General features: G+C 48.4%; 1 protein-coding gene across 1 annotated transcript in view; it reads right to left on the bottom strand.

Annotated features, from left to right (window-relative positions):
• Positions 1-15162, bottom strand: part of LOC139027614 (tetratricopeptide repeat protein 28-like) — a 50853-nt gene continuing 35691 nt past the window's right edge. The window contains 34 exon segments of the mRNA XM_070443255.1: positions 1-2247; positions 2367-2976; positions 3116-3223; positions 3417-3546; positions 3665-3688; positions 4341-4417; positions 4545-4704; positions 4854-4931; positions 5029-5153; positions 5264-5511; positions 5623-5954; positions 6049-6243; positions 6426-6605; positions 6735-6888; positions 7063-7182; positions 7750-7903; positions 7993-8238; positions 8477-8606; positions 8838-8947; positions 9090-9216; positions 9709-9834; positions 9939-10019; positions 10543-10762; positions 13233-13320; positions 13323-13349; positions 13352-13444; positions 13447-13548; positions 13551-13580; positions 13583-13716; positions 13817-13890; positions 13892-13968; positions 14116-14294; positions 14437-14608; positions 14707-14860. Coding sequence (XP_070299356.1) covers positions 978-2247; positions 2367-2976; positions 3116-3223; positions 3417-3546; positions 3665-3688; positions 4341-4417; positions 4545-4704; positions 4854-4931; positions 5029-5153; positions 5264-5511; positions 5623-5954; positions 6049-6243; positions 6426-6605; positions 6735-6888; positions 7063-7182; positions 7750-7903; positions 7993-8238; positions 8477-8606; positions 8838-8947; positions 9090-9216; positions 9709-9834; positions 9939-10019; positions 10543-10762; positions 13233-13320; positions 13323-13349; positions 13352-13444; positions 13447-13548; positions 13551-13580; positions 13583-13716; positions 13817-13890; positions 13892-13968; positions 14116-14294; positions 14437-14608; positions 14707-14860 — 6135 coding nt within the window. The 3' untranslated portion in view covers positions 1-977.

The following is a 15162-nucleotide window of genomic DNA, read 5'->3' as shown; positions in this document are numbered from 1 at the left end:
GAGCAAAACATTTTTATTGAAAAGAATTTACTGAGAAAAAACTGAGATGCATCTGGAAAAAGTGTTTTCAAAAGACATTAAATGTTTCAATAGTAAGAGAGTTCATGCTTTCAGACTGACACTCCATTTACATAGGTCTTCTCACATGTATTTTCAGCAATTTAATAAAAATATGATATATTTTTATTTGTGTGCTGTTTTGCTTTTTAATATATAATACATGTAATACTGATGACAAAACACTGGATTTAATTTACAAAATAAAATAACAATATAACAGTTACAATCCTTTATAATAACAGTTAATAATTAGATTCAAATAAATCATAAATTTTATTGTTTTAGATAGAAAGTAAAAACACAATTTTTGTATTTTCAGTCATCGTAACAGTCTCCGAGCCTGAGACAGAGTCTGCCTGTATTAAGGTGTCTTTACAGTGTAGGAGGAGGCATGGGGACTACATGCTCTGCTGTCAGTGAGGAACCATAGGCACCATAACCCAGGGTTATTATTACAGGGTCCTATCTGACCCTCTGTCCTTCAGTGACTGCACTCTTCTCCTCTATGATCTAGCACTGATCTGTCCTCCCCACTAGGGGGCAGTCAGTCACTGCAAAGTGCAAATTCCAACTTCAGTTTTGATGGTTCCCAGTGGACCTTCTTGCTAATGTAATGTTCAGTCCCTTTCATAGCTCGCATCCCAGCTAGTAAAACCCACCAGAAGAGCCTTAGAGTCAGGAGCAGATATCTAACCATATCTAACCATGAAGAGTCTCTAACCCACGGCTCTCCAACCCTGTTCCTGGAGAGCTACCGTCCTGTAGGTTTTCGCTCCAACCCTAATCTAGCGCACCTGATTCTAATAATTAGCTGGTTGATGAGCTGAATTGGGTTAGTTACAACTGGGGTTGCATTAAAAGCCTACAGGAGGGTAGCTCTCCAGGAACAGGGTTGGTGAGCCCTGCTCTATCCCCTCTCAGCATTTAGAGGAGGGGAAGAACTTCCCAGGCGAGGGGAACTTGAAGCCATTCCCAGAGGGCAGTCTGACAGGGTGTGGCGGTGCTCCAGGACTACCTCCCCTGGAGGAGTCAGTAGCAGTCTGAGGAGGAGGCGCCACTGGTGGTTTTGAACCCAGCATTCGATGTCCGTTAAGCAGGTTGGTGGGGCTCTGTGGCCCTTCAGCGTCCTGGTTCTTGTTGGTGGACCCATGTCTTGGAGAGAGGTGGAGAAGCCCCAGGACATCTTTCTGGACCGTGCTCATCTTCTTCCCCCCATCTCGGAGCACTCTGCCTGGGCCGGGAACCTCCTGCCTCTGGGTGGCATTGGACCAGAAGGTTTTCAGGTTGTGGATGGCCTGGACCCTCTCGTCCACCAGGCCTGCCTGTTTCAACCGGCGCAGGCCAGGGGTTTCAGCCGGGCTGGAGCGGGACGCGGTAGAGCCTGTAGAGGAGTAGGAGAGGGCTGGGGAGGGGGCCAGGGAGAGGGCTGGGGAGGCGGCCAGGGAGAGGGCTGGGGAGGCGGCCAGGGACAGGAGGCTGCTGGCTGGAGAAGGGTGGCCTGAGCTGGGGGAGATGGAGATGCTATTGGGGGAGTGTGAGATGTGGGGGGTGTAAGGGGAGCTGGGATATTTAAGTCTGAGCTGCGCATGGATGTGGGGGTCTGGGGTTCTGGAGGGTGAGGGGTGGGGGTGAGAGAAAGAGAGGGAGGAAGACAGGGAGGATAGGGCCGGGCTGTTGTAGCCGGAGCTGATCTTCTGTAAGGACGAGCAACGAGAGGGGGGTTTGGGCCTGGTGGAGAGGAGAGGGGTGGAGATGGGTGAGAGAGTGGCAGGGAGGGGTAAGAGAGGGCTGGAGAGGGAGAGAGGTGAAGCCCGGGCCTGTAGGCTGGCTCTACTACTGGGTCTGCTGAAAGCGCTGGTCTCAGACGAACGGAAGCCCAAACCACCTCCAGTGGGGGTCAGGGGGGCTGAGGTGGAGGAGGGTGTATATTCTTGTCCTCTTAGCCCCTTCTCCCCTCCCCCATTGCCTGCCCTTCCTGTCCTCCCCCTCTGGAGGCTCTCCAAAGCCTGCATGTGGCTTTGGGTCTCTTCCAGGATCCTGGTGGCCAGCTCCTGGGGGTCCAGAGGGGTGAGGGGTGGCTTGTCTTCCTGGGACTTGACGGTGCTGTCTGTCTCTGTACTGGACTGGTCAGACTCAGAGAGGACCGCCTCTGTACTGACCACCTGACCTTCAGACAAGCTCTGAGAGCTGGGGAGGAGAGTAGGGGGAGAGATGATTAACTTGATGTGACAAGTTGGTGAAGTTGCGAACAGTTAAAGCAAACAAGTGTCTTTTTAGCCTAGTAAGAAAAAAAAGCAACAACTTACCCCTGGGACTTAACGTGTGTGTTAGGGCTGGAGGGTATGGCCAGGGGCGGCGGGGGGACTTTGAGCGGTGAGGTGGGAGTGCTGACACTCCCCTTGGGGGAGATCGAGACGGGATACCCCCTCCCTGCCGCGCCTCCCCCCCCTGCTCCTCTAACGTGTCTGTGTCCCCCAGGGAGGGGTAAGGTGTCACACTCCTTTCCCCCTCCTCCCAGAGGCTCACTGCTGATGATAGAGAATCCTTCATACTTTTCCTCCCCCTCTGTCCCACCGCCTACTCCTCTGTGATTTGTTAATCTGTTTCTCGACACACCTCCTGTGTGTCGGTGAGAGACTCCTCCGCGGTGCCGCTCCAGTTCCTGCTGCCGCGAACGCTGGCTGATGCCGTCACTTCCTGCGGGTTCGGGGCGGGACAGGAAGCTGAGAGAGGAGGCGAGGGAGCTGAGGCTGTAGAGGGAGATGGCGTCGCATGAGAGACTGTCTGGGCCTCCAAGTGGTGGCGAGAAGGGAGGCTGGGGGAGGTTAAGGGGGAGGGAGGCACACTGGGAGGAGGAGAGAGACTCTAGAGATGAAGAGCTGTCTAGGCTGAGGCGTCTGGGGAGCTCTGTGGAGTCTGCAAGGGAGAGAGGAGAAGATGGAGAGGTGAGACAGGGGTAAGATGAAATGGTGAAGCACACTGTAACTATAGGAAGTCTGGATGCCTAGATACTGTAACAATGTAGAATTTAGAGAGAGGACTCGGAGACTCTTACCAAACAGTGCCAGTAGAGATTGCAGAGCAAAGTGCATTGTTCGTCTGCAAGCCTGTTTACCAGTCTTCAATAGCACCTCCTCCTGTCCTGCCTCACACAGGTCAAAACCTGGAGGGAAACAGAGAAGGGAAAAGAATGACACACACAGCTAACGCTTTAGCTCAATGGGCTAACACAGTCTTGTGACATGCAGGAGACCTGGGTTCAAAGTTGACACACCCACACTGGCTCTCAAAAGATGAGATTGGCCGCCACTGCTATTATACAAGCATATCTACCGCTGAGTGCGGTGAATACTCACCCAGCGCAGCCAGGAACTCATGACAACCAGGAAGTCTCCACAGCTGGACACTAATGGACACCTGGATCGGAGCCAATGAGAACTCCTGCTCCTTGTCACATGTCTGTTGCTGAACCAATACCTGGTGGAGCTGGAGACAGGGAGAGGTAGTTTATTAGGTTATCGTAGTTTAGGTTACTTCTGGCTTGTCCTACTTTTTTGCCTCAGTATGCGTTTCTCATGCCAGAAAGATACAACACACAACTTACCATTCCCACCATATTTTTAACAGCCTTCAAGTGGTGGGTAAGAGGAAGAGCGAAAGAGATAGAGGACTTAAATTGTTAGGAGCAGACCATTAGAAAGTAACAGATCTTATCAACGAAGACCACGCAGGGACTACCACTATTAATAAGCCCTAAAATCCCAGAGGTTATGATGATATTGATATTGACCCCATGCAAACATTACCAGGCCCATCACATGCATATTCAAATCATATTTCTGGGGGAGCCACTTTTGTGAAACAACCAAACTGGGCAAGCTGCCAATCGCCATAGCCTACCCATGGGAGGACGGGGGTTGGGCGGGTCCCAAAGTCAAATTTATTCATACATGATATCAAGTTGATTCATTTACATGCTATTTAAAATGCTATTAACATGGATTATCAAGCTATTTGATTCTAGATTTTAGGACAATTGGGGTTATCATAAACTCACGTGTCAAAATAATTTGATGAATCTTTTTAATCTGGCCTTATCTTTGTAATAGCACAAAGATATGTCAAATCAGGTAATGACACATTTTTATGTTTTGGGGTGATTGAAACGCATCAGAAAGTTCAGGAAAACATCAGGGATGATCATCAAACAATCTTTGTGTATGACCTTCGGAAATAGAGAGTGTCAATTAATCAGTGTGTCTGTGTGCATTGAGGCCTACCTTGTTGATTAGCTGTTCTCCAGTCTCAGCAGCAATGACCAGTTTACAGAGGGCCTGGAATGCTGAATGAGGCAGACCTGGATGACAGAGAGGATTGATTGATTGATAGTTTTCCATGTAGGGGGACTGGAGTATAGTGCTGTGCTGGCAGTCTGATTGGTTTATTATTTGGTTGAATGATTGACTAATTCACTGATAGGTTACCTAGTAGTGACTGCAGAGTGGTGCTGCAGAGCTGAAGCCGGTCTCCAGGGTCGGCCATAGGGAAGAAGACAGCAGCGGGGAGACCACTGCCGGTACCGGGACAGTCTAACCGGAACCCCACGGCTGACAGCAGGGCCTGCCATCCCGGTACGCCACCAACCTGGTGGATTCATAGAAAACAGATATATTCATTACGATAACACAGAATAACTAAGTAATGAGAAACATCAAAGACCTTACACTGAAGTAAAGAGCACACACACACACACACACACACGCACGTATGCGAACACACACACACATACACACCTTGTTCTCCACACTCTGCTGCAAGGTGTACATAGCATTACTCTGACCACTCTGTATACGCTGGAGAGACTTCTCAACCTGAGGGATGGAGGGTAAATCACATTATTAGGCAAGGTTCTTTGAAGTCTCTTGAATGGACATAGGCGAGATGGCAAACATTGTGCATGTTTATTACCAGGTGCAAAAGTACTCTCAGGGAGTCTCTAGCCCTCTCAGGGTATTGGAGGATCTCTGCCAGAGCCTGGCCAATCAGAGACGAGGGGCTGTTCAGCTTCACATCACAGCCAATCAGCATGAAGCCTGTGAGAAAACAGGAAGAGGAGTGAGAAGAGGAGTGAATAATGTGTGATGTGTGTGTGTGTGTGTGTGTGTGTGCGTGCGTGCGTGCGTGCGTGCGTGTGTGCACTAACCCGCCCAGTTAGAAGGGTGTGAGAAGTGTGTGCTGCTCTGTAGAGTCTTCATGGCCTCAGTGAGAGCTGCACTGGCCTTGGTTCCATTCAGCAGCGCCGTGTAGAAGGTGTGTGTGAACACCTTGGAGGCTGCCATGGGAACGGGCCACAGTGACACACACACACACTGCACCCCCGCTGCAAGGAAGGCACGGGTCAGCCCCACCACCCCGTCAGCTGTCACCCTGCTAACACACTCCTGGTATGACCTGAGTGAGGAGAAGAGAGATAACAAGTTTATAAACGTAGAGACATACGGCATAAAAAATATAAAAACTGCTTGGTTGATAATTAGGTATTTGTGTGTGTGTGTGGCTCACCCCAGCACCACCAGTTTGATAGGCAGTCTCAGGTCCAGTATGTCTGCCGCAGTGAGCAGAAACTCCTGAAGTGGTGGACTGTCGCACACACTCTCTGCGTCACACACACTTCCTCCGTCTTCGCTCCCGTCCTCCCGTTGCTCAGTCCTTGCTCCCACATCCCCAGTCTCGCTTGAAAGCAATCCCCCACACGGTGCACTCTCCTTGGGCCGTGTTCCCGAGTCCATCCCTGGATCCTGGCTGGGGGAGAGAACCAGGGCCGCCAGCTTCCAGGAGACATGAGTAGCAAAGTGAACACACTCTGCCTGGCCCATGGCTGCTAGCACACGGTCCTAGAGAAGAGAAGAGAGAAGTGAGGAGAATGTTGCCTGTTTGTGCGTCTCAATAAATCACAGGAGTAGAACACACATGCTTTATTCTCAGTACCTTGGTGGCCTGTGTTCCAGTGAGGGGCTGGCAGCCCAGCAGTTCCCCCAGGCGGAGGGCCTCGTCGTGGGCAGATGGCAGCGGACCCCACAGCCAACGCTCCATCACCCTGGAGGGCAGGCGTGGAGCCCCTACTACTGCAGTCATGGAACCCCCACCGTTGTAGAGGAAGGGAGCCCCGCGACGAGGGTAGGACTGGAGGTGGGGAGGTGACGCAGATTTAAATGATTGATCGGTCAATGACACAATCAATGACACAGCTATTATTATGACAGCATGCTTATCAGTATATTGAATTGTACAGGTTGTGCTGTTGTCTTGTATAGTGTGTGTGTGCCCGTGAGGACATTTGAGTGTGCGCTGTACTATACACCCACCTTAGCTACAGGCCCCAGGCTCCCTAAAGATGGGACAGCTAGAAGGTTGAACCTCTCATACAGGTACTCATTAGACGAGCTACCTTTGAGCAGAGCGAAGGGAACCAGGTACAGCTCTCCCTCTAACACCAACACCAACTGTCTGTGTCTGCCCACTGCACCACTACTGGGCATCAGCACCTAGCGAGGGATGGAGGGCGAGAGAGAGCGAGGATGAAAGAATGAGTATAGACAGATAGAAGATGTAATTCGATCTACGTCAAATGATAAAGCGTGTGTTACGGTAAACACACACACACACACTCTTACCCCCTCCATAGGTGCAATGAGCAGGTGGTGAAGTGCTCGTAGGGGGGGTTTGGCGAGGGGGCTGGGTGGGGGTCTATAGGGTAGAGAGGGGGAGGAGGTCTCGTTCACTGYAGACACTGTAGAACTGACCAGACCGGAAGAACTCCTACTATTCCTGTAGAAATAAGCAAAAAGAGGCTTGTTTAACAACTGGCGCTGTCTACAACAAGTAGATATTGCATAGGAACATACGACATGACACTCTCTCCATATGAAACATCAGACTTTATTTGAATGGATTTGAAATATGGTGACGTTTTGAGTCTTCCGGCAGAAGACACCCACCCACCTGTTGAAGAGGTTGTTTCTGGAAACCATGCGTAGGTAGCCTGTAGGGTCGCTGGCTGAGCTCAGCCGTTCCTCAAACTGCTGTTCCAACAGATCACCCGCTTCGCTCTCTGTCTCACCGCTGTTACACGCACGCACGGACGAACGTGAGCGCGCACGCACACGCACACACACACACACACACACACACACAGTAAGGTGCTGTTGGCTAGGGCAGCAGTACTGCAGTGGTTGTCAGTGAGAACAATTTGTGAGGGGGAACATTTGCTGACACAACACAGAGGTCCATGACAAATTAGCCTGCAGTGCTGGCGCCGATGGAAGCTGCGTGTGGTATTCAACTTTATTACCCTCCGAGGTGTGATAGTCTCTATCTACTTTATTAAAGATTGTTTGGCGCTTCACTGACGGGTAGCCAGTGTGCAGTGTGTGTGTGTGCAGTGTGTGTGTGTGAGAAAGCGAGAGAGGCTGTGAACTCCCATTATCACTTGGAGGGGTGCAATACGTGTCACCTCTGAACAAGCCCATCCATTCTACAGAGGGAGGGAGGGAGGGAGGGAGGGAGGGAGGGAGGGAGGGAGGGAAGAACACCTCGCAAGCGATAAAGAGCGCTTGCAGTCTATCAGTGAAGCACTTCACAATATTTGAATAAAGCAAAGACCATCGCAAGGGCAAGACACACACATACCTGCTGTAGTAGTCGTCAACTCCCAGAGCCTCTCTAGCTGCAGTGATGTGCTGCTCCAGAGTCTGGCAGCCACTAACTCCTCCCCCCTGGATCTCTGAGGCCTGCAGCTCGGCTCCTCCCTCACCCAGGTACACCTCATGGAACTTCACTATACCTGCACACAACAGAGGGTGAGGGATTTAGAGGTGTGTGTATATGTGTGTGTGTGTGTGTCTTTCTGTGTGTAAGTGTGTATGTACCTACCTGTGCCTGGTGCCAGTAGCCAGCTGTAGAGGTACCCTGCGGCCAGAGAGAAGTACAGCACCAGTGACTTCTGACTGTTGACCGTATTCAGGATGTGTTCTACGGTTACCGGGGAGTAAGGGTCAGGGGTCGGGGTATAAGGGTCAGAGGTCAGGGGTTGGTGACCCTGCTGTCGCTCCACCAGGAGGTCGGCGAACGCCCGGGTCCGTCCCCGCTCTGCCACTGCTAGGGCCTCGTCATAATGACCTGGAGAGGAGAGAGGGATGAACAGAGAAGAGAGAGAGCGATAAGAGATGGGAAAGTGCAAGTAGAGAAAGAGAGAGAGAAAGAGAGAGCGAAATAGAGATAGGAAGAGAGAGAGAGAAAGAGAGAGAGAGAGCGAGATAGAAGTGGGACAATAAGCGAGAGAGAGTGAGAAAGTGAAGGAGATGGATAACAAGAGAGATGACATAAAAACTGAAAGAGAGTAGAGAGACAGTGTTACCCAGGCTGACGAGGATCCTCTGGAGAGCCTGGTATGATGATGTCTGCAGGTCAAACAGAGTCAGCCTGTAGTCTGAGCTGAGTTGGGCTTCATGCCGAATCGACTCAAACAAGGCAGACGCTCGGTACAGCTGGAGAGAGAGAAAGAGAATGCACACCTACATCACACATTCATTCACACCTGAATACACACCCACGTGGCACCCCCATCGTGATATACACGCAATTCGATTTAATTTTAAACATAGGGAATCTCAAAACCCCTAAGGTTAGAATCAGAGACTGCAGTTCCATAGTCAACCAGCAGGTGTCAGCAGGACTCAAGAGAAGCAACAGTAACTTTGAAACACACAAGTTGGTACCTGGTTCTGGGCCTCCTCCAGGTTGCTGCTGGCCCACAGTGACAGGCCCAGACGATGACGGATCCTAGCCTCCTCCTCTCTCCTCCCACARTGCTCTGCTAAACGCAGACCTGAAACAGAGAGAAAGAGAGAGAGGAAAGAGAGAGAGGGAGTCTCAAAACATCATCAAATCACCCCTCTCCTACCCTCCCTCTTTCTCCAAGAACCATGTATTCATTCATACTCTCTCTCGATGTCTCTCTCTCCTCTCACCTTCCTGCAGGTACATGACAGCCTGTGTGTAGTTCTGTAGCGCATGGTGTGTCCTCCCCAGGCTGCCGTACGCCAGTGTCTTGGCTGTGAGGTCATTATTCTGCGCTGCCACACTCAGGTGCTGCTCCTGATGACATCACCACAGACAGAAAGGTCAAGTCCCAAACCGTTTACCTGACAGAACCCGACCACAGCAGAGAGGAAGAGGCGAAGCAAGAGGGATAACTGGGCCCAAAATATGTCTTCTCCAGCAGGTGGTGTTTTTTCTTTTTTTCGCTCACCTAGTGAGAAGTTTTGTATGGAGGTCAATGAGAGTGACGAATTGGGTTGACTAAAAATGTAATGGCTTATGTGCTACGTGTGTCTTACTTGATCTAATTGAAGTTTTATAATGATTAGGTTGTTACAATTGACATCCCGGCAACTTTGAGAAAAAACACTTTATATCGGAGTTGTGCCTGTTGTTCCCACGAGTATCTGCCCTCTCATTGGCTAGAATGGTCCATCCTGATCTTGCCTCCTCCCGACTGCCTTCCATTTTTTAAGACATTTATTTTCATTGTTTCATTGAGTATCTGGTCAATATAATGGATAATCTGTGACCATAGTGTGTGTTTACCTGACAGGCCACGGCCTTTTCGTAGTTTCCCAGCGCCTCATAGGTCAATCCCAGGTTCCCGTAGGCCCTCCCCTGACTCCTCACACTTCCTGTTTCCTCCGCAATCTCTAATGCCCTCTGGTGCCACTGGAGAGAGAGAGAGAGAGATGGARGGATGGACAGACYGACACAGACAGACAAACAATGGACCATTGCATGGGGAATATAATAACATCATTATGAGAACCAACCTGTAGAGCTGTCTCYTTCTCTCCCATCAGCTGGTACACTCCACCCAACGCCCCGCTCGCTTCGCCCTCTAGTGCTCGGTCCTGGGAGGAACAGATTTAGAATATAATATATTGTATAATATATTATAGATTTATAACACATCTATAACAGATTTATAACACATATACATATATATATACATATATATACATACACATACATATATACACATATATATACATACATATACATATATATATACACATACATACATATATACATATTCACATACATACATATATACATATACATATATACACATACATACATATATACACATATATACATATATATATATACATGCATAGAGAGAGAGAGAGAGAGAGAGAGAGAGTGTGTGTGTGTGTGTGTACCAGTCAAATGTTTGGACGCAGCTACTCATTCAAGAGTTTTTCTTTATTTTGACTATTTTCTACATTGTATAATAATAGTGAAGACATCAAAACGATGAAATAACACATATGGAATCATGTAGTAACCAAAGAAGTGCCACCTCCACTACAGGTATTTATTCCTACCTCCCTCCCATCAGTCATTCACTCAATAGAGAGGTAGAAGTCTTACCCCTGCGGTGGAAGCGATGTTTAGATGATGCTCCAGGCAGGATAGGGCTTGTTCATAATTCCCCAGCTGGCTGTGTAGGTCTCCCAGCTCCCCATATGCCTGGGCCTGGGCCTTCCTTCCTCCACTTCCTCCCTCTCCACCTTCCGATCCGCCTAGCTCATGGGCCACCACCAGACGCTTCTCAAAACACACCAACGCCTGCTGGAGACTACCTAGAGATCTGTCAGGAGAGGAGGAAGGGAGGAGATAGGAGTTATTTTTGTTTAGTCCCATATCTCTCTTTAGAGTTGGCCTGCTGCTTGCTGCAGATGAGTCACTATTGCACTCAGAAGGAGCCCTACCAATTATTTACATAAATGTGACTTGTTTCAGGAAACTAGGCGTATGTCGAGTGTCACTACTTCACAGGAGAGCCATTTGAACATAAACTTTTGTTTTTTATCTTAATGCTGTTTTTTGGGCAGAAAAGCATTCTGGAACATGTGAACTTTCATGTGCCTTAATAACAAATGTGTATGCCATCTGTAAATACAAATAAAATAGTTAAATTACGAGCCTAGTTGGTTWAGCCACGGAAAAAGTCAGCAACCTTCCCGCTAGCCATGATTGGCTGAGATAATGAGTGGGCTGGACATGCCGAGAGATGAGTTCGGATTGGTCTGACATGTAGCASGCTTCTGTCTATAACATGAGCTGGTCAGTATGAGTAGGTAATCCTTTCTAAAGTGGATTTGTTTTTTAAGATATCGTAGTAGAATTCCATAAGTGTTGCTCTCCACTTTCTGGAGGACCGAATTTTGAAATCAGTGTATGATAGCTAAGGAGATGGAGAAAAATCTGGCATTTGATTGCAAATATGCAGACAAAGTCAAAAATAGAACACACAGAAGGCTGTTGTATAAAACACCTGTCTCTGGATTACATCTTCAAACTAAGGGCAACCATTTGTGACAGAGAGGGAGAAGCGTCCATCCATGTATACGAGTAAGACAGTCTAGATAGCGACATTTTCAGATATTACACATTTCTAATTTTGTCAGGAAGTAGTTTTAATTTCAAGTTAAAGTGTACTGTTAGCTAGCTAGCTAATGTTACATGTATGATCTGTGTAGTAATATTATTCGTATCGCAGAGCCATTTGCATTGCTAGTTATAGCCTAATGTTAGCTAGCTAACATTGAACCTTGTTGGTTAGCTACCTGCAGATTCATGCAGGGTATTAACGTTATGATTTGGGATTATGGTTCATTGTTTAGCTAACTAGCTACATGTAAAAAAATTTTTTTTAAAAAAAGACTCCACTATGCAAGTAGCTATTTCAATAGAATGTTTATGATGTCACTGCGACAACTGTCGATAGACGTAGCTMGTATATTCGCTCTGGCTATCTACTCCAATTTCGGAGCACTCTCGTCTGAGTGTGCCAGAGCGCAGAATAGCTGACGAATTTACGAACGGCTGGTGTCAGTAAACGTAGGCAAAAAAGCACAATTACATTTTTGCCAAAAGCACAGTTGCAGTTGGCAAACGCTCTGGATAACATAGAACAGCCTAACCATCTCTGCTAGGGCGAGTAAAAAGGTCAGAGTAAGCTGTTCTCTCATTTGTGTCTGGAAGTAGCTAGCATGCTAGCCAACGTTAGCCAGTTAGCTTGGGTGCTTGACTGCTGTTGTTAGGTCAGAATACTCAGATCAACCCTACTCCTTGCCCAGAGCGTCCAGTGTGCGTTCTGAACGCTCCGAGAGTGAAACGCTCTGAATTWACGAACGGACAATGTGACAACGCTATGAGTTTATAAATGCCCAGAGCACACTCTGGCACTTCAGATTAAATTTACGAACACACCCATAGTATAACCCAGCCTTTAGTCTTGAATCTTTGGTTGTTTAGTACATAGCCTCACATGTGAATCCTTAAAGAGATGGGTGTGGCTAAAGCTTAAGGGGGTGTGAAAGATGCTGAATGGGTGTAGACAAAGAAGAGCTCTCCACTAGGTACCAAAACATCCAAAGAGCCATTTTCTAAAGGTTACAAGTTTAACAACTTTCAAATCAGAATGACTTTCCCATTGTTCCTCAACTGTAGTGTATGATATACCAGTCTCTACCTTTAATCCAATGTAAAAAACAATTTCAAATTTTGCTACGTAAAACCGAATRGAGCCGGTCGGTCACAATTGCATTTCATATTAAGTACACATAAGTCACACCATAAAACACTCCACTCTCAAAACAGCAACAGCTTCTAGTTTCCCACAGAGCCATATGTGAAACTTAAGGAAGCTAACAAGAAAACCAATTAGGCAATAACTTCAGGTCATGTTGATTTTGCTAGTATGAGATGAAAATAAACATGCACAGCTTTGGGGGAGGGAATGTAAAAGAGGCTGTGTCTGAAAATGAACATCAAGCTGTGGCTTTTATCAGTATAATTACATTACTTATTCTTTCATTATTCTGTCCTTCCCTCACCAGGGATCAGCAGAGAGAGATAGAGAGAGACAGAGAGAAAGAGAGAAAGAAAGAAAGAAAGGAAAAGATTGAGAGAGAAAAGGAGAGGGGGGTTAAAAGAGGAAGAATAGAGAGAGATAAAGAGGAAGCAACAGCCAGACAGAGAGAGTGAGAACGTGTGTGTGTGTGTGTGTGTGTGTGTGTGTGTGTGTGTGTGTGTGGTGTGTATCTGTGTTTTACCTGTGTGCATTGCCCAGTCCCCTGTAGGCTCTCTCCTGGTCCTGAACATGGTTGAGACTCTGAGCCACAGTCAGAAACATCTCACAGTCTTTATAGCTTCCTCAAAGTCTCCCAGAGGTCATAACAGTCTGCTAGGTTCCCGTAGGCCCTGCCTCTGTCCAGCACACACTCAGCCCCACTCAGCTGCTCCAGCATGGCCAACTGCTGCTCAAATATCCAATGGCCTCCTCCAGGACGCCCATGTTCATCTTGGCGATGCCCATGTTGCCCTGGACCTGTGCCTCCACGCGGGCATCTCTGAGGCCCTGTGCCAGGGGAGCTGGGCCTGGTAGCACTGGAAGGCTTGGGGTAGTCTGTCAGGGCCATGTGGACGGCTGCCAGGCGGCCTAGAGCACCACACTGCCCCCGCTGGTCGTCTAGAGCGGTGCGGGCAGACAGCTCCTGCTGGTGGAAGGACAGGGCCAGGTCGTACTGACGGAGGAGTCTGGGGGAGGAAATGTCTATTACTTCCCAGTCAATATGAACTAAAAACATATGAGAAGTTAATAAATTACATTTTTAGATGCTATCTGGCTAGAGCCTACCTGTGGGCAGAGCCTAGCGCTGAGTAGGCGTCAGCCTCCATCTTGTGTCCTTTGACCTCCTGAGCCAGGGTGAGCTTGCTGCCTGTAGAACCTCACCGCCCCGGCCACGTCACCCCGACACACACACACATCCCCCAGGTTCCCAGGGCACGGGCAAACACTGCCTGGAACACACACACACACACACACACACACACACACACAGTTTTAATGTAGAATCTCCCACCCCTGTCAAGTCCCCCCAACACACATGCAGACCCACTTCTGACCCATTCCTCCAATTCCAGTTGTGTTAATGACTGTCTGTACCTGAGTGTTGTTCAGAGCCTGAGCCAGGGACAGCAGGTATCTCTGACAGTCCTCAGCCTTGCTATATTCCCCCAGTGCTTTGTAGGCCAGACCCAGGTTACAGTAGGCTTTAGCCTGGGACAATTTATCACCCAGGTCTTTAGCCAGGGCCAGGTCCTGCTCATAATACCTGTCAGTAAAAAAAAAGAAGAAAATTACTAAGGGTGTGGCTKATTTTCTTCACAAAGTTGAGACCTTTGTGTAATTTATTTGGAGAGGTATCTTTATGAGTTATTATTATACATACAAGGTGTATGAAGAGTGTGTCCTACCTGACGGCCTCCCTGTACTGTCCCAAGCAATAGTGTGTGTAGGCCAGGTTGTGGCAGACCTTGCCTTCTCCCTCCAGGTCCTGTAGCTGAGGTGACAGGGTCAGGTACTGRTGGTAGTATGGAACCGCCGGGGCATACTCCCCTCTACAGCAGTGGAAGTTACCCAGGTTACCTACACACACACAAACACACACACCCTTTACCTTTAGGAATAATTCAAGTATATTTAATATTGTTTTGTATTACTTTGTCTATCTGTCCGTCCGTTACCTAGTGCCCTGGCCGTGCTCTGCGTGTCTCGTAGCTCGCGTGCGATGGTCAGGTGCTGCAGGTAGTGCTGGAGAGCCTGGTCGTGAGCGCCCAGCGCCTGATAGGCTACAGCCAGGTTACCATGGGTAGAGGCCTGGGAGGGACGGTCATTCACCTGGGAGAGGAAAGAAAGGTCAATACCAGGGCCACATTCAGCAGGACACAACGTTGGCCAACGTTCAGATAGAAATGTATGATGCAGAACAAACATACCTCTTTGGTATATAAAATAAGGAATCACGTCAGCTCTAGTCATGGCATTTCTATCTGCAAKYTTCTACAATGGTTTCATACTGAACATGCCTCCAGTGATATCTGCTACCTACGATACCGTACAGCCTGGTCGTACGTCCACAAAGCGCTCTGTGTGTGTTTGTTCACGTGTGTGCGTTCACGTGTGTGTTCAAGTGTGCATCC

This window comes from Salvelinus sp. IW2-2015, linkage group LG4q.1:29, assembly GCF_002910315.2.
Source record: "Salvelinus sp. IW2-2015 linkage group LG4q.1:29, ASM291031v2, whole genome shotgun sequence".
NCBI classification, from domain to species: Eukaryota; Metazoa; Chordata; class Actinopteri; order Salmoniformes; family Salmonidae; genus Salvelinus; species Salvelinus sp. IW2-2015.
The sequence above is the reverse complement of the archived record's forward strand: the minus strand, read 5'-3'. Positions and strand labels throughout refer to the sequence as shown.